Source organism: Saccopteryx leptura, chromosome 3, assembly GCF_036850995.1.
Source record: "Saccopteryx leptura isolate mSacLep1 chromosome 3, mSacLep1_pri_phased_curated, whole genome shotgun sequence".
Lineage (NCBI taxonomy): Eukaryota > Metazoa > Chordata > Mammalia > Chiroptera > Emballonuridae > Saccopteryx > Saccopteryx leptura.
The window spans coordinates 318,339,518-318,359,007 of NC_089505.1; the positions used below are offsets into that span (position 1 = coordinate 318,339,518).

Here is a 19,490-nt window from a genome sequence, read left to right on the forward strand (position 1 = left end):
TGGAGCATCAGTCTGGGAAGTCTAATATTCAAATAATAGAAGTTCCAGAAAGAGAAGATACAGAAACCCGGAGAAAATTTATCAACAAACAATTTAGGAAACAAGAGTTTCCAGATTGGAAAGATGTAATATTGATTGTCCAGGTAATGAATAAAAACAAAACAAAAGAAGGTACATTACCAAACTTTTTAGAACATTAGGGGCAATGAGAAAAATCCAAAAGCTTCCAAAAATTAAAAAACAAAAACGAAAAACAAGCAAACAAAAGAAGATCACATACAAAAGATAAGTATCCTAAAAGACAGTAAAGACTACTACTTCCAAATTCTGAGAAAAATAATCTATTCCAACTATTCTATGCTCAGGCAAATTGTCAATTGAATGTACTAGCTGGCTAAAGGCCTTTCAAGACAGGCAAGGTCTCAAAAATTTACTCCTATGCATCCTTTATCAGGAAACTATTTGAGGGGGTATTCTATCAAAGCAAGTGTATAAACCAAAAAAGGAAGAAAGCAGAGTATCGAAGAAATAGACAGCACTCAATAGAGAGGCAATGGGAGTCTATGAGGATGATGGTGATTAAAGATTAACAAACTGTCAGTTGTGCAGGTCTGAAGACTCAAAGAAAATAAAACTAATGAATACCTGTGCTTTAATAGATTCAAATAATATCCCACAATTTGAGGAGAGTATGGGATTAACTAAATGATGAATAAAGAAAAAGTAACTTTAGGGGACACAGAAGGTTGGACAACACAAGAAAAGCAAATATTGTATAACAAGTGGTTCAGTTCAAAATGGCCTTGTACAGGTATAATAAGACAACGTTATGTGTTTATCTAACCAAAGGTATCACATAACAATGATGGACGGATGAATGGAGAGGAATTGTGATTATAGGTACTGGGGATAAAAATGAAATAAAACTAAATCTTTATCTTTTAAAGAGTAAAGTCAATAGATACCACCTAAAATTTAAAAAATCAAGAAGTGTTCACATAAGTATGTTATTTAGAGGTACAGATTTAGGTACCAAAATTAACAGCAAAAGGGAATTGAAGGTGGTTGTAAGACTCCAAGAGTTGGTATGGCATCCTGGAGGCTTTGGAGGGCAATAATTCTAGAGGAACTATTTGACAATTTAACTGCTGCTCATATGTAACTTAAAAAATTAAAACTAAATTAAAAAAATAAAAAGATGAAAATAAGTGTGCAGGGTGTGGGTCTCAGAAGAAGGTGAATGATAGGGATATAGTTTAATGTGCTTTTTCTATGAAATGAACCTTAAGAAATAATATCAAAGTGATTAAACTCTTTTTTTTTTATTACTTTGATACATGTGAGTCAACTTACTATGTGAAATCTAAACTTTCTTTAAAATAGAGTATTAAAACAGTTCAGGCTCCCTCAAAAGAGAAAAAGCCTAAAAAAGGAAACAAGCTACCCATTCAGCTAAGGAAAGCAGAAGCAGCCGAGAAGAACTAAACTAAAGCAAGACAGCTTCCTGAACACTGCTGAATAGAGCATCAAATTACAAAGAGGGAAAACCTAAAGGTCTGTGGAATAATAGAGCGCAGCCAGAAGAAATTTAAAGGGAAAGGAGAAAAAAAAATGGACAGAATAATAGCAGCCAATGCCAGAAGCGAGTCCCCTTACAGAGGAATCAAGTTACAGAATTTTCCTGACTTCAGAACTGGAAGGAGATTTTCCCCTTTATGCAGTGGTGAATGATATTAGAACATATAGTACAGTTAGTCCAACTAAACATTTGTCAGACACTGAGTAAACTTAAGTCCTTAAAAAATTTAGGTTCTGTCACAATGTGAAGAATAAGCTCTTTTTTTAAAGACAGCAAACAACCTGTTTTTCCCCCTGTCCCTCAAATGAATGATGTGACGAGGGTCACGCTGGTCTACAATGGGTAGATCAAACAACAATCATCATCTACTAGAGTGCATCTTTCCATTATCATTTCAAAATTCCCTGCTATTATAATATGAGCTGGAGTACCCATCACTAGGAAAATTCTGTTTCTGTGATAGAGTCAACTTAAGTCAGGTTTGAGTGGGCAACTGTTTCAGGATCTTCTCTTCTGGCTTTCTTGCTGTCCATGTTTTGGCCATTCTGGTACTTATCAGTATCTGGTGTTAGGGGAGAAAATGATGGAGAGACATTCAGTAGTTTACTTTTCTATTTTCTACCAGATCTGTTATCTAGTATTGGCTTTCATTAGATTTGAAGACTACTTTTAGATTTAATTTATTTGTATTCTCCCTACCCTTCATACTTTACGAATTCCTCCTCAGGCACTAAAGATTCGATTTTAAACAGCTGGGGGTTTTGTTTGCCAGTCAGTCCACTGCGCTGATCACAGAGCATTTTATGAGAATGGGAAATTCATCACTGAGAACACAACCAAGTGGTGGCCAATTCTATTCAGAGGGTCTTCATTGTTGAGGTGCCCATAATAGCCACTGACTGGATTCAAACCAATGCCACTTTCTCAGTTCTTCACAAGGAGTCATCACTCACAGGCTTGGATTAATCTCCATCACTAATGATAACTTTATGAACAAACTGCAGTGCCCCCAGAACTGCAGGTGTGAAGAGTTCTGCCCTGCATGCTCGGTGGAGTTCACTTACCATGTGCAGGGCAACAAAGACCAGACTCCTAGTGTCACATTTCCAGACCTCACCTCCAACTGCCCTTGGGTCTTCCCAGTGACATCCTGGAACCAAGATAATGACCCCAATGGCTATGTGGAGCAGGACAACATCCTCATCCTCAAACTGCAAAAGGGCTGGGAGCTGAGACTCCGTGCCTATGTCAAAAAGGGCTTTGGCAAGGAACATGCTAAGTGGAACCTGACTGCAAGGGTGGCTTTTGAATATGATCCCAACAATGCCCTGAAGCACACAGTGTACCCCAAGCCAGAAAAGAATGGCAAAAGAATGAATACTCAGAATTGGATGAGTCACAGGTTCACTATGACCCCAATAGCATGATAGAGAGGTTTTTTCTACAATATGGGAGTCCTGTGGTTCTCTGTGTTTTGAAACCATTGTCCTCTCAGCCCTCCCTGGCCTGAAGAAGAAGCTGAGTAATTTACAGACTCACTTCAGCTTGAGATTCTGAATGACATCCTAACCATAAATTAGCTGCAGCTCACCTGCTTCAGCGAAAAGGGATCCAAACCAGCTGCTATGTTTCAAGTCTCTTCCAAGACTCTTCTAGCTTCTGGGGTCTGGACACCTGTTACTTACAGCTGTTCCTGGCATGCCATCAGTACCAACTAAACAGGTAACAGTGGGGAAGTGTAGACTCATCCTAGCCTTGCTTGCTCACAGACAGATTACCAGGGATGCCCTGGTATTTGAGGCAGGACAGTCTTTTACCAGATGTTCAGCATCTCCTAATTACCAGAACCCATACGTCACTTCCTCCATTTCCTAATCTGCCCGTTGGAGTGCTACTGCTTCCCTGTTGACAACCGCTGAGCTGGAATCTCTCCTTTTGATCATTCCAACTTTTTACTTTCTGTTCAAAAATTAAAATTTTCAGTTGTACCTTAGGTTTCTGGTGTTAGGGTTGAGTGCTAGAACTCTCATTTAGGCTGCCTACAAGACCAGTCCTGTCTAGGGGCCAGTCTGATCTTGACTCAAATTCTCAAGTGTCCCTAATTTGAGGACCCTTTGAGAATAGTTTTAGACCTTTACTGCCCCAGCCCAATAAACCCCATATTTCATTCTCTAAAAAATAAATAAATAGTTGGGTGTTTTTTTTAATTCTTTAATGAGGGTCCCAGAGTTAGACCTGTAGTAGGAACTCACAACTTCAGGCATCAGTGGGGGTACTGGGAATGCATGATTGGGATCTCATTTCAACCAAGCCTCAGAGACTTCATGGAAAGGATCACTAAGAAGTTGGGCTAATAGCTGGCCCCCATCCACAATCCCTCTACCTTACTAATCAAAAAGATAAACAGGGAACAATGGCTTCTCCTTAACTGAAGAGGAGCTATTCCTATGGAAAAGAAATTTATCCTGAAAAGAATGTCAGGGAAAATTAGCTTAGGCTACCCTAGGGATAGAGGATCTTTTGAGGTGCCTTCCAGGAAAAATTATCAATGGGGAGGGTGGAGGTTTGCATGAACAATTGAAATCAGAACAACTCAAATGAAAGAGGCACAAGGAGCTAACATCTTGGGTAGCCTTTTCCCTGGTTTTGCAAATGTGTATCATGTTCCCAGTGGACAACAGGGGTAACAGGAGATGTCATGACACTAGCCAGGGGACAAGCAGTTAGTGTCTCCGAGCAGAGGGAAGGAGAAGAGGACCCATCTTTCCTGATTGCAGCTTGGGGTGCTGTATGCTGTATGCTGAGGTGCTTGGAGGCTGTGTTCAATGATTCTTCTGTCTGGGAAAGTCAAGGAAACCAGAGTGAATATGTCATGCTTCCTGTTTTCAAGGAATTTTTAGCCTATCACCAACAGTTCTACTAAAACTATATGATTTTTAAAAATAAATACCTTACGTACCACATACCAAAATCATTTCCAGATGGATTAAAGAGTGTCTATAAAACTGGAAGAAAACCGATTTGAATAGTTAATACAAATTAGAAGGAGGAAGGAATTTCTAAGCTTTTATTAAAGCAGTAAAAAAACTAAGGAAATTGCCATATTTAATTTTATAAAAAGTATAATTTCTGGAAATTAAAATATAAATAAGTAAAATACAGACAATGGGCTAAGAAAAAATTGTTCAAAATGAACAAATTTGTTCTGTAAAGAACACATACAAATAAAAATTAAAATCATGCCTTAATAGACAAATGGACAAAAATCTTAAAAGTCAATTCATGATAAAAAAAAATGTTATAGGAAACAATAAGAAAAATAGAAAAATGTTAGCTCATGAGTACTTGAAGAACTGCAAATTAAAAATAGGGTGTTGCCCTGGCTGGATAGATTGGTAGTTTAGAACATCATCCCAAAGTGCCACAGGTGCCAGTTCGATTCCAAATCAAGGCACATACCGGATAGCTTGATGTTTCTCTCTCTTTCTCTCCTCACCTTCCTCTCTCGCTGAAATCAATTAAAAATATAGGATGTCTTAAAAATACAGACATTCACAAGATTCTTAATGCTAATGAAATTGTGGTAAAACAGATCTTCCATATATTGCTGGTGACAATATACAACTTTTTGGAAAGCAATTGTAATTTGGCAATGTATATGAAGAACTTTAAAAATAATTGTATTCACTACTCAGTACTTATGCTATCCTAGGAAATAATACAAAATAAGGATGTTAATGAACAGAATGTTCACTAAGAGCCATTAATTTTGGAGAAAAATTTAAAACAATTAAATATCCAAAAAGGGTAAATTATATTACAATAGTTTATTCAAAACCCTACAATGATTTTCACAACATAGAAATACTTACCCTATACTGTTAAGTGAATGGGGAAGAATACAAAATTATATATCAGTTTGATTATAATGTTTTTAAAGTGGAAAAAATTTTCTTAAAACACACAGAAAGGGGCCCTGGCCGGTTGGCTCAGCGGTAGAGCGTCGGCCTAGCGTGCGGAGGACCCGGGTTTGATTCCCGGCCAGGGCACACAGGAGAAGCGCCCATTTGCTTCTCCACCCCTCCGCCGCACTTTCCTCTCTGTCTCTCTCTTCCCCTCCCGCAGCCAAGGCTCCATTGGAGCAAAGATGGCCCGGGCGCTGGGGATGGCTCTGTGGCCTCTGCCCCAGACGCTAGAGTGGCTCTGGTCGCAATATGGCGACGCCCAGGATGGGCAGAGCATCGCCCCCTGGTGGGCAGAGCGTCGCCCCCTGGTGGGCGTGCCGGGTGGATCCCGGTCGGGCGCATGCGGGAGTCTGTCTGACTGTCTCTCCCCGTTTCCAGCTTCAGAAAAATGAAAAAAAAAAAAAAAAAAACACACAGAAAAACCTACTGAAAACAAACTTTTGAGAGATTTAGGGGGAGGGGGAGGGGCACAGAGAAAACTAGATAGAGGGTGACGGAGGACAATCTGACTCTGGGCGAGGGGTATGCAACATAATTTAATGACAAGATAACCTAGACATGTTTTCTTTGAATATATGTACCCTGAATTATTAATGTCATCCCATTAACATTAATAAAAATTTATTAAAAAAAAACAAAAAAACTTTTAACTCAAAAAGAAAAAAAAAAAAAAGAAAGAAAACAAAGTTTTATTTTTCTGGGACTGGCTGTCTGGAGGGGACTGTAGATGTCTCTTTTCCTTGTTTTTTTAAACTTGTTTTATTTTCTATTCTTTGTAATATAAATACTTATTTAAAAATAAATGGTCATACCCTAGCAGGTTGGCTCAATGGTAGAGCATCTTCTCGGTGTGTATGTCCCAGTTTCGATATCCAGTCACGGCACACAGGAGAAGTGCCCATCTGCTTCTCTACCCTTCCCCCTCTGACTTCTTTCTCCCTCCCTCTCCTCTCCTCCTGCATCCACAGCTTGATTGGAGCGACTTGGCCCTGGGGGCCAAGGATGGCTCCATGCCTTCCTTCCACCTCAGGTGCTAAGAAGAGCTCTGTTGAGCAACGAAGCAACGGCCCCAAATGGGCAGAGCATCGCCCTCTTGTGGGCTTGCCAGGTGGATCCCGGTTGGGGTGCATGCAGAAGTCTGTCTCTGCCTCCCTTCCTCTCATTGAATAAAAAAAAATGGTCACAAAAATCACTTGCATTTCTACACATTAACAATCTGAAAAGGAAATTAAGAAAACAATTCCATTTATAATAGCATCAAAAAGAATAAAATACTTAGGAATAAATCTAACCAAGAGGGTGGAAAACTACAAAACATTGCCAAAATATATAAAAGAAAGCAAAGATAAATAGAAAATCTTCTCATGGTCACAGATTAAAAGACTTTAATATTGTTAAGAACATTCATACTATCCAAAACAATCTACAAATTCAACAGAATACTATCAAAATCCCAATGGCAATTTTTCAGAAATAGAGCCAAACTTATAATTATGATTTGAATTCCTGTTACATTCTCCACCATTTGAAACCCACTTAAAGTTTAATGATTGCCTTTTCTTCTACTTCTTTTATAGATATTAAGGCTAGTCATCAGACAGATATTATGGATGAATCCCACTTTATCTGGGTAATACAATGGAAGACAAGACATTTCATTCCTGCCCTTAGGAACCTGCTACAGCCAACAAAAGTGAAAAATGGACAGTGGAACTCTCAAATTTAAGAACATCTGTACATCAAAGGAAGCAAAGTGAAAAGGCAATCTGAGGGGGCATCTCTAGGAAGGGGAGAAAATATTTTCAAATCATATATGTAACTAGATAGAAGGTGACGGAGGACAATCTCTCTTTGGGTGATGGGTATGCAACAGAATTGAATGACAAGATAACCTGGACATGTTTTCTTTGAATATATGTACCCTGATTTATTGATGTCACCCCATTAAAATAAAAATTTATTTTAAAAAAAAGCACAAAAAACCCCGCAAATCATATATGTGGTAATGGATTATATAACATACTCAACCAAGTAGAGACGTACTTCCAAAATCACATGGTGACTGGTAGAATTTTAACTCTTTTGGGGCTGTTGGACCAAGAACCTCAGTTCCTCACTAGCTGTTAACAACAGGCTGCCTGCATTCTTTGCCGTGTGAGTTTTTCCATACAGCAGCTTCCAACATGGCTGTTTGCTTCATCAAAACTAGTAAGGGAGAGAGTCTGCTACCAAGACAGAAGTCAGAATATTTAATCTATTCAGGGAAGTGACATCCTAGCACTTTTGCCAAACTCTAGTGTTTAGAAGCAAGTCACAGGTGCCTACACTCAAGAGAAGGGCATTCCATAACAGTGTGCATAAAAGCTGCTGGGGAATCACTGGGGGGCCATATTTGAGGCTGTCCACCACACAAAGAACAACACAGCAGAATTACTGTGAGGTTAAGGCCACAGGTTCTAATCTTCTTATAAAAGGAGGCAAGTGGTAGAAATATTTTCTTCAAAGTTCTATTAAAACTCTATACAACATGAAAAACACAAGTCCAGGACAAATTGACTGATAGATAAATGTATCTCTGGCTCCTCTGCAAAATATGAAGATGATAAACGCGTGGCTGTGGAAATCCACTGCTAAAGCCCAGAAATGGCACTATGTAGATCAGTCATTTTTCAGATTGTATTTTAAGACACTTCAGAAGTTCTAGTCCAGCAAGCCAGAGAACAGGAGAAGGAAAGGGGTTGGCGAAGGGTACTATGAGGCCTAGTAGATAGGACATTATTCTCCCAGCCCCACAGAGGATTCTATGAACTCTGCAGTTCAACATGATTGAAAACTACCAAGCAAAAATGTATGCTCCATATGAATAATGCTTAGTAAAAAGATCTTATTGTTCCTAGTTCTGTTGCATTGCTCACTTTAGTGAAACAATTTTAATGAGAAAATAGAGTTAACTGGACTGGATAGCTATGAAACTTCAAACTAAAAATGAAGAGTTAAAACAATGGGATTTGACTTTGTAACACATATTAGTAGCTCAATAAAATGTCTGACATCAACTAAAGTACAATATATAATAAAGCCCATCTATGTCATGCTATTTAACATAACAGGACTTTATAACCTCTGAGATGTAGGGCTGCTACTAATGATAAAGACAAGAGCTAACCTATAACATTAATGCTAAAGATAAGAGTATAGCATAGCTTAGTGGCTAAGAGTGCAGATTCTAGACATAGACTGCATGTGTTCATACACTGGCTTTTCCTGTGACCTTGAGCAGGTCCTAACCTCAGCTTCTTCATATAAAATGTGAATGAATAATAGTGCTGATCTTCCAGGGTTGATGTGCAGATTAAGCTAATGGATACTAATGCAGGCAATGCACTTCTAATAGTGCTGGCTATTATCATATGCCCAGTACTGCCCTAAGTCCTCACACGTAACCCTAGTAACCTACAAAGAATTGCCTCCACATTTCACTGGTAGGAACCAATAACCACTAGAGAAAGTTTTAAACTCTCTGGTTTTTCTTAAATTTCAGACTTCAATATTTTAACACAAATTTATTTAGATCAAAAATTCAGCAAATAGAAGTGTCTAACAGTGTTTCCCAACCTTTTTTGTGCCATGCCCCACCTTAACCTTTCTAAAATTTTTATGTCCCCCCCTATATAACATACATAATTTTTAACATTAAAAAATTGATTTGTTCACTTAATAAACATAAATGATAGATTCTAGGAAGAAAATCACTATGAAATTGTTAACAAAACACAGTAAGTAAAATTTCAAAACATATAATGAAAAACAGAAATTTAAATTCCAAATAATTTTAATACATATTTTTCTATATTAATTTATTATTTTAATTTAGTGTGATCCTGCACTTGATGTTTGCTGCACAGAGATTGTATATAACGTTTCAATTTGGTTAGCTTTAGTCTCAAGTCTCCACATTGTGTTATATCCAGCTGATTTCTTTTTTTTACCAGTAAATCATTTACAGCACTAAATCCACATTCAGCTAAAAATGAAGATGGAAACGGTAGCAATAGTTTTCTTGCACATTTGGTTGAATTTGGGTATTTGATTTCTGTTTCCTCACAAAGCCATGCCATCGCTCCTTTGATATTAAATAAAGCTTTAACTGACTCATCATTTTGCAATTCTGCGAGTTCTTCTTGATACTGCATATTTGATATATCAGACAAATCCACTAACATTGGCTGCATCATCCATGTTGGGAAATCAATTTGTTTTAAATCAGAAAATCTTTCTTTTAAATCAGCCAATAGAATATTCAAATGATTGACAATAACAAGTAAAGCGGTATCAGTTACTTCACATTTTTGGAGCCAATGAAACTGTTTAAAGTTTTTGTTGTTAATATGTTTCTGACATAACTCAATATTGGTAATGAAACCAAATATCTTTGCTTTTGCATCGACAAGAGTTTTATTTGGTCCTTGAAGTTGCTTATTTAATATATTTAGTTTTTCAAAGATATCGGCTAAATAACTCACAAATGCTTTACCATCTATTGTTAACAGATACTTCATTTCAGGTTTGTCGCTTAAAAAATCACTAAGAGTATCAAACAGTTCCATAAATCTTTTCAAACAGTTTTCTTTAGATAGCCATCTTACTTCAGTATGAAGTAAAAGTCTCACATGGTCTTCATTTTGTTCTTCACAAAATAGCTTGAAAAGACGCTCACATTTGGCACTAGCTTTAATAGCATTAACACACTTTATTACTGTATGTAATACTTCATTCAGAACAGGCGAGATGTTTTTAGCTACCAAGTTTTCCCTATGAATAACACAATGCACAAGAATCATTTCCAGATTCGCATCTTTCATCAATTTTAAGCAGCCATTTTTCTTGCCCATCATATTGGGAGCACCATCTGCAGCACAAGATGTTATATTTTTCATTGGTATATCATTGACATCTAAGTAGTTTTTTAGCTTATTATATATATCTTTGGAGGTAGTGATGCTTTCTAATCTTTTACAGAACATTTCTTCAGCAAAATGTCCTTTATCAATATATCTTACGTAAGTTATCAATACTGCCTCACTGTCTCTCAAAGTTGATTCATCCATTTGCAAGGAGAATTTTCTTGTTTTCAGCTTTTCAATAAGTTGTTTTTCAATATCCTCACTCATTTCATCTATTCTTCTGCTAACAGAATTGTTACTGAGTGGCATAGCTTTTACATCTTTGTCATCTTTTTCAAGAACCGTTTTAAGAAATGCTGATATTGATGGTTTTATTAAATTCTCTCCTATAGTATGATTTTCTCCAGTTTTAGCGATGAATAAAAAAATTTGATAACTATCCTCAAGAACACGATTATTAATTGAAGTATGAGCAGTAAATAGAGACTTTAATGTTGTTCTTTTTTCAAAATTTTTCTTTAAAGTTTTAAAGTAACTCAAATCTGAATTAATATGAGCACTATGTTTCACCTTCAAATGTGCCTCAAGACGACCTCGTTTCATTGATTCGTTGGTCAAGCATTGCTGGCATAAAAGACAAAAAGGAATCCGCTCATCGTGAACAGCGGGTATGAACCCAAATTTTAAATATTCCTCCGAATATTGACGAGTTTTTTTCTTGCTTGCACCACTCATTTTACTATGGGCTATAATAAAAATAAGATCAATTAAAAACTAATATTAAAATATATGTTAAAATATATTCAATGTGACATAGAGTAAATGTATACTAAAAATTCATATTTATTTAAATGTATATAACACATTTACTACACTGCCAGCGCAAATCAAAAGGTATCTATATTTTTTCCACTTGACAAAATTTTCTGGAAAGTTATGCTTCTAAAATTAAAATTGTCATGCATGCACTATTATAGCCCCAATAATATTTATAAAATATTATTGCTTTCTAGCCCCGATGCAAGAAGTACTTAATAAAGAGTTTAATATTGATAAAAATAAAATCAAATACTTACCAATTATATCTATGCAATATATATATATGTATATTTATTAAATCAACGAGCTTTTACAACAGTTTTGACTGACACTTATTTCAAATTAACACCAACTGAATGATGTGAAACACTACAGAAGTTGCGATGGGCCAATTAGGTGAGAATAACTGCGTTGTTTAGCGAGTTTTTAAAACGTCCGGGGTTCCCCGCGGCAGACGGCACGCTCCGCGGTGAACGCAGGACAAAGTTTACTTGATGACGCCAATCACCCAGTTGATATTTTGGTCTCGTCAAATGAAATTATACTTAATAATTATTTACCGCAATTATTTAAGAATTGCATTTTTTGTTAAATTTGGCACCGATATCTAGCATTGCATTTAAATGGCCCGGGGCGAAAGAGTTAAAGTCGTGTCGAGTCCATTTTCAAATTGCCCCCCTTAACTATCGAATTGCCCCCCTGTGGGGTGTGGGCCCCACGTTGGGAAACACTGGGACTCATCCACATTCATTTGACGTTTTGACTTTATAATTTTATACTGTTCATAAATAGACACCTGTGTACCCTTAATTAGTTTGTCCGTGCTACTCATTTCCTTTTGGTAGTATGGTGACAGTGTCATTGCAGCAAAAGACCAGTAGATGGCTGAACGTAGAAGGACACATCTAACTGCAGTAAGCAACTTGACCAGATAATTTGAAAAGAACTACAAAAACTGGTAAAGGAAGGTTACAGCCAGAGGTATTTAAAACAGAGTTTATAATGGTCTCAATAATTTTTTTAAATTTTAAAAAGAAATGAATGTTTAATTCTACTTTTCACATTAAAATTTTATTATGCTGCTGAAGAAGTATCTCTTTGGGTATCACCTTCCCAGAGGGTAATTTACCTAACACCAAGGTATTTAAAATATGCTTATTCTTTGACTATTAAAGAATAAGTGTCATCTACCAGTTGACCTAAGACATTAAAAATAAGAAGATTCATCTACAGCAATGGTTCACATGGTGGAGGGACCCAGGAGGAGTAAATTTTGGATACTTGTTGGATTCTCATAACTGGAAGAGAGTGGTTGCTACAGGCATCTAGTAGGTGAAGGCCAGAAATGCGATTCAACACTCTACAATTCATAGGATAGACCCCATGACAAAGAATCATCTAGCCCAAAATGTCAACGCTAGACTAGGAAACCCTGGTCTAGAAGCATATACCTCATGGTACTGTTTGCAAGAGTAAAATAAATGGGGAAACACCTAAATTTGTAAAAATAGAGAACTAGTTTAATAAACTATGAACAAACCATTCATACAATTCAGTCATTAATGGGAATGTTGCAGAAGCATATTTATATAACAAAATATTCTGTGAATAAAGCAGCTTACCAAACTGTGTATATACAATATAAGCCCATTTTTTAAAGAAATATTTACACAACTGAAGGTGTAACCAGAGGTTTATCTCTGAAGAGTGTCATCATATATTTTTATCTTCTTTTGTGCTTATTGTTAAATTCTACTTTTTCTTCAATGAATATCTTACATCTAATATTAAAGCATTACATATTCAATTAAAATGTGGGGACTGTAGCAGCCATTAATTTTCAAGAGAAACTAAAAAAAAAATGTTTGACACTAAACCTTATCATCTTAAAAATAGTGAAGTTTTTCATTACAATTGTCTCATATTATCTTAACTAGCTGTTCCCTTAATTCCAGTCACATTGAGTTTTCCCATGCATGCCTGATCACTTTTTGCCTTGGTCTCTACTGAAATCTTTTTCTCTGATGAAGGAAGTTAGTATGTTCACGACTTCCTCAAGTATTTGAAGGGGAATACAAGCCTAAGAATAGATGTACCAGATTGGTTATTAAAACAAATCACCAATGTACTTCTCAAGCACTTCATCATTGAATTTCTGGTTGTCCTTTGAACATTAGTAAACACGAATGCTACTGTAAACTGTCTGAAAATGCACATTCACCTTTGATACTAATACAATGATGGTTGATCACATCCCTGGGAATTTAGTTGAACTTTTGTTTGCTGATAACCATACTGCTAAGTTAAACCCTAAGTTATGAAGTCTCATTTTGGTTACAGCTAATAAAGCAAGAATGCAGGTTTTTAGAATTTCTGCTGAAAGTCTACTAATACAGTATTTACAGTCAATGAATGACACTTTAAAATAACTCAACTGGAGGATTTCCAAATTTTCACGTTGTAAATGAATCATTAAATGGCAACAAATTCTGGTATATAAATCTAATATATATTCTTTGTAAGCCAAAGAAAGCCAGTTATCACCAAATAAGTAAGTCAATACTATTATTTGATAAGTTTCAAAAATAATTTCCCTCCAAGGAACAGAAGAAAAATGTTCAAGAAAGAGTCCTAATTTGAGGGGTCAGGGGTCTGTCATTCACCAATACCTTATGTCTGAGCAAGTAACTCTTCTGCACTCATAAATTCATGTAAAATAATGAGATTATTTAACTCTTCCTTCTGTCCTGTATTTAGTTCTATTTAATTAGCCCTTCATGTTTAGATTCATGTGTCCCCACTACACTATCGCTCCTGGTTACCTAGGTCACTTGAATACTCTTGGTTTTTCTACTGTATTTTGTCCCATATTTGATTATGAATAGATGCACAGTACTAGGGAGATTGTGAAGGGTCCTAGCCAACATTACTTTATGGGAAAAGAGGGGAGTTAACAAGTTTTAGAACTGGGTAGATTGTCTGGGTCTCCAGTTGTACGTGCTCCAGGATAATCCCAGCAGCCTAACGATTTTTTGCCCTCACTTTCCTGGAAGAAGGGAACCCAAAATCAAATGCTTTCTAGAAAGATATAGCTGCTTTAACAGGTCTGGCAAGCCAGAGCTGAATATCACAAAAGGATATTTCAGGCTATAAAAAATAACTTCTCATTAATTTAAAAATAATAATAACATGTCCAGGGTATCAGAATCATTTTTCCTAACCCCCCATGTGAATTAAACTCAGAAAACCTAACCACTTGCTCAAACGAGTGACTCGTTTTGCATGAAAGCAAATTTCGCACTGTAAAAACCACAGGAGTCGTTTTGACTCTAAGGAAGCCAGAGGTAAGTTCACCAGAAAGAGGAGTTTCTCAAGTTTCAGACTAGTTTGCATACTCCCTGTCTTCCTTGACTAGTGACCAACGAGAGAATCCCGGCGAATGTGCCGAGGGACCCCCATCTTAAGGGGCTCTGACTCCACCGGCCCAATAGGGGGCGCCCAAACCCCTGCTTTTCCCGCCAACTCGGCGGCGCTCCGGCCGCGGCTCGCGCAGCCTCCTCGAGCCCGCAGAACCTCTTCCGGGTCAGCGCGCAGAGACGTGCGGAACCCGGATGCAGACGCGAGCGCGGCTATATAAGCGTCTCGCAGGCCGTGCATCTTTCTCTTTCAGGAAGACGCTGCTGTTGTTTAGCGAGCTGCGTCCCTCCCGCTCCTGCTCCTGACTCACCGCTGTTCGCTCTCGCCGAGGAACAAGTCGGTCAGGAAGCCGCGCCGCAGCCATGGTGAGGCGGAGGGCGGTGGCGGCGGTGGCGGGACTCTGCCCCGGGGCTCGCGCTCTTCTGGGGACGGATGCCGGGATGGGGGGAGGCGGTGAGTAGACGGGACCCTAGTCAGGGAGCTCCTGAAATGGCGGAGGGACCCGGGAAGGTTTGGAGAACGCTTGTCTGAAGAATGGCCAGATTTTTTAAAGTCTTCGGTGTTCTTCTCACTTGTACAATAGGCTTTTAAAGATACCGGGAAGACACCCGTGGAACCGGAGGTGGCGATTCACCGAATTAGAATCACTCTAACCAGCCGCAACGTCAAGTCTCTGGAGAAGGGTCGGTCCAGTGGCTTCTGAGTGGGACCCTTGGGCTCAAAGAGCGATGAGTTTGACTTGTGCTCTACGGGATTGGCCCAAAGCAGGAGGAAAGGGACAAGCCGCTTCCCTTGAAGTGACAAAAGAGTGGTCACGTGTAATTTTTACTGTCTTTTAACATCACAGTTGGCGATGAGGAGATAATCACTTGTTGAATTAAAATGATAGTCTTATACGCTATTCTGAGCCAGCAGCAGTTAAAATTTCTTAAGCCGCCTTCGGTTGTTCCGAGTGAACTGAAAGGCCGTTTTCTTTCTCTAGTGTGTGCTGACTTGATCAGAGGTGCGAAGGAAAAGAATCTCAAAGTGAAAGGACCCGTTCGCATGCCCACCAAGGTGAGGTGGGCCACGGGCGCGGGTGGGAGTCTCCGAACAGCCGGCCTGCGAGTCCGAGTTTTACCCTTGAATGGGAGGAGCTTGGCTGCCGAAAGGGTTAAAGGGGTGCTAACAATACAAACCCAAATAAAAGTTGCTGGGAGAGGTTGGTTCAGAGTAAGTACCTAACTTTTAAGAGGTAGCAGTGGAAGCCGTTTTGCTGCTGTTGGGTTGGTGTGTTGTGCTTTACAGTCACAAAAGCACCCAGGGTCCCCGAGTGAAGGTGGCCTTGTAAATGACAGGATCTGAAAACCTGTGTATGGGAAGAGGAAGGATGCCTTGGGGAAATTTTAGGTGAAATACTTCAGAGTAATTGCGATGATGAGCGTAGAACCATAAGTGCTTGATTTCCTTTGTCTTTTGTTGCAGACTCTGAGAATCACCACAAGAAAAACTCCCTGCGGGGAGGGTTCCAAGACTTGGGATCGGTTTCAGATGAGGATCCACAAACGTCTCATTGACCTGCACAGCCCTTCTGAGATTGTTAAACAGATTACTTCCATCAGTATTGAGCCGGGAGTTGAGGTTGAAGTCACCATTGCAGATGCTTAAATCAGCCTTTTTAATAAATTGATTATCAGTTGTTAAACTTTGTTGGCTTTTATTCACGATAATGGCAAAGTTGAGGGAATGTAGAGCTGAACTATGAATTCTACTTTTCAAGTGGAATCAAAATCCAATGGATATGCTATGGAGGTCCACCCTGTTTTCATTATACAAATTTCTTAGAAGCTGCTAAAACCAGTTTACATTAAGAATTATGGGACAACTGAATTCTATTTATACAGTACTTGAGACCTGATTGCTGAAGATGGTGTGATGGTTCATAATTGACTGCATATTGGAGCTTTTCCAAAGAATGTTTGAGTCCTACCAGCCAAAGATTCTGATTTGATTGGGTGCTATTAGCCTCATAAAAAAAGTTTCTGGGTTGATGCTAAAGTGTACAGCCTGGTTTAGATCCAGTGCACAAGAGGGCTAGAAACTAACTGAAAATTTTGTGGATCATTCACTATGAAGCTTTATTAGGAAGGGGGAGAGAAAGGAACATCCATCCATTTTTGTGCCCTGACCAGGGATTGAACAGGCCACCTTAGTGTGCAAGCAGAATGACGCTTTAACCTTTGAATTTGATTCTCATTGTGTAGTTCCAGAAACTGGCTTTGAGGTTTAACTTGTCTACTACCTTAGAGCTTGGTAGAACACCAGAGGTTGAAATGGGTTTATAGCATAACAGTTCATCACTTGATTTTTTTTTTCATATTTTTGCTATTAGAAGCTATATAACTGTGTCTAGAGGAAATTTCCAGAAATATTTCTGTCAGTATATAAACGTTTTTACAAATTACTCTTCCCTTGAGAAAAGGCTCTCATATTAGCTTGTCTTAATTGGATCACAGTCTTGAAATTCATGCCTTCACTGGGTTTGTGCCTAGCCCTAGGACTTCACTAGATTATCTTGTCCACTGGCTTTAGTTACCAAATGGTTTCAATTCAGTTTTCTCTATACAGTCAGTTGAGCTAGACCAGTGTACTTAACACAGTTCCAAAAATTGACATGTGGAGTTACCTACCTTCCCTAAAACACTTGTGTTTTATCAGTCTGGTCTACCGTGTAGTCACACCATCAAACATTGGAATCCAACCCTTATCCCATCCCCTACCTAGTTCTTTATATCCTCCAAATCCTTACTGTCTTAGACCTCCAATATATTTTTAAACATTTGGGATTTTAAATAAAACCATGTTTCTGAACTCAAGATTGGAAGTTTTTAAATGCAAATTTGAACTATATAAAAAACAAATGAGGGTAATTGTAACAGCAATATACTTTTTTTAATTAGCTTGGGAAACTAAAAGATTTTGTTAATACTGTTCAATAAACCGGATCTAGTTAGGTTCTTGAGGCCAGCAAGTGATCCATTCTTTCATAATGAATCTGTTTTTGGGTATAACTAGAAGAGGTAGTGAGCTATTAACCTGTCTAGCCTAATTGTAAGCATATTCTGCACTAGTGCTAAGGGTACTGCTTAAGTGGCATTAAGATTTTAAAACTAGTCCCTGGTCATGTGTGGCCCCCAGGCAGAAGTTCCTACATAATAGAAGTCTGGAAATTAGTAACTTACTGGCAGTTAATAAAACATCTTAATTTTATGAAAACATTAAAGTCACTTAATAACTAAGGAATAAATTGTGAAATGCTTTAGTAAATCAAGATTTTGAAAAGACAGCTTCATGGCTTTCATACAGTTCTGAATTTTAACTGATGTGTGCCACAGTGAAATCAGTGATTGTGTTAACTCATAGTTGGGTTTGTAAGGACAATACTTAGCCTATAATAATAATACAGAACTTAAAATTTTGGTAACTGCAGTATCTTCAATTCCTTAAATATTAAAATATCTACTTGGAAATAAAACCCATGCAGGGCCTTCAAATATTGTTAGTAATGAACTAAAGATAAGTTAAATAGAGCTACAGTAATGGAAGTAATTCTCTGTTAGGCCAGCTTGTCTGGATTAGGGAGGAAAAAGATTGAAACGGGAGGTATCTCTGTCCTTACCTCATTCCTTTTGGAATTAGTACTGCTGTTTTAAAAGTGAGCTAAACACAAAGCAACAGAAAAGATGATGGCTTGCATTGCTGGATCAGATTTCTTCACTGACCTCCAGACATCCCTAAGTGAATGCAGACTATGCAGATATGAAGTGGGTGTAGAAGTAGAAATTCCTAGCCATGCTGTCAGATCTCCAAACTTAGTTACTTGGATATGTGGGCTTGCCAAGATACTTAACTTCCCTGAGTCCCAGTTCTCATGCAAAATGATACTTACAGTATCTTAAGGGTATATAAAGTTACTTCTTTGTCTTCAGACTCTAGGTGTACAGTGTTGATCAAGTTTAAAAAGTTTCTAGTAGTGTATAGTACTGTCCCAGACCTTCACCTTTACTCACCACTCACTGACTCAACCCAGAGCAACTTGCAGTCCTGCAAACTCCATTCATGCTAAATGCCCTATATAGATGTACAATTTTTATCTCTTACACCGTATTTTTACCTTTATGTTTAGATACACAAATACCATTGTATTAAAATTATCTACAATATTCAGTACAGTAACAGGCTCTATTGGTCTGTATAGCTAGGAGAAATAGGCTACATTATATAGGTTAAGTATATAGTAGACTATACTGTCTAGGTTTGTGTAAGTGCACTCTATGGTGTTTGCACTATAATGAAATTGCCTAATGACATTTCCCAGAATGTATCCCTGTCCTTATGTGATGTATTACTATCTTTTCTATCCTTTCTTTTTCAGCCTTTATGTGTCCTTACATGCAAAGGGAGTATCTGATAATTGGATGTTGGTTTAATCAATTCAATCTGTGTCTTTTGATTGGGAGTTTAATTCATTTACAGATACCACTAAAAAAAAAAAACAGCAGCTACTATTCCCTGCCACCATCACTATTTTTTTATAACCTATAACATACAGTTTAACATCTTAACTTTTAAGTGTGTAGTTCAGTAGTGTTATATATATTCAGTCTTGTGAAGCAGATCTCCAGAAATTTTTCATCTTGCAAAACTAAAACTATACCTATTAAATAACGACTCTTTCCCCCTAGCTTTGCACCACCATTCTACTTTCTAAGAGTTTGTGTAAGATACTTTAAGTAGAATCACACAGTATTTATCTTTTGTGACTGA

The 19,490-nt window shown here is 37.8% G+C and overlaps 1 protein-coding gene, 1 non-coding gene and 1 pseudogene across 3 annotated transcripts; all 3 read left to right on the forward strand.

Moving 5' to 3' along the window:
- The first annotated feature begins 797 nt into the window (after positions 1 to 797).
- Positions 798 to 3,159, forward strand: LOC136397476 (DNA-directed RNA polymerase II subunit RPB3-like; annotated as a pseudogene).
- An 11,733-nt stretch (positions 3,160 to 14,892) lies between these two features.
- On the forward strand, positions 14,893 to 16,368 carry RPS20 (ribosomal protein S20). 2 transcript variants are annotated; one of them, XM_066372465.1, is made up of 4 exons: positions 14,893 to 15,049; positions 15,268 to 15,367; positions 15,667 to 15,740; positions 16,149 to 16,368. In XM_066372465.1, exons 1-4 carry the CDS (start codon positions 15,047 to 15,049, stop codon positions 16,329 to 16,331), a joined length of 360 nt encoding a protein of 119 aa, XP_066228562.1. In that variant the 5' UTR covers positions 14,893 to 15,046; the 3' UTR covers positions 16,332 to 16,368. The 2 variants fall into 2 exon arrangements, with proteins under 2 accessions (XP_066228562.1, XP_066228561.1); XM_066372464.1 differs by having other exon boundaries at positions 14,914 to 15,137.
- On the forward strand, positions 15,533 to 15,598 carry LOC136401696 (small nucleolar RNA U54). Its single transcript, XR_010750704.1, has one exon. It is a non-coding gene; the product is annotated as a small nucleolar RNA U54 (small nucleolar RNA).
- Positions 16,369 to 19,490: the final 3,122 nt, after the last annotated feature.

Bases quoted from the DNA above. Each gene is read 5' to 3' on its own strand.
- RPS20 (XM_066372464.1), top strand. From the start codon at position 15,117: ATGCCGGGATGGGGGGAGGCG. The intron at 15,138-15,267 runs GTGAGTAGACGG...CTTGTACAATAG, and splicing joins TGCCGGGATGGGGGGAGGCG to GCTTTTAAAGATACCGGGAA. The intron at 15,368-15,666 runs GTCGGTCCAGTG...TTCTTTCTCTAG, and splicing joins CGTCAAGTCTCTGGAGAAGG to TGTGTGCTGACTTGATCAGA.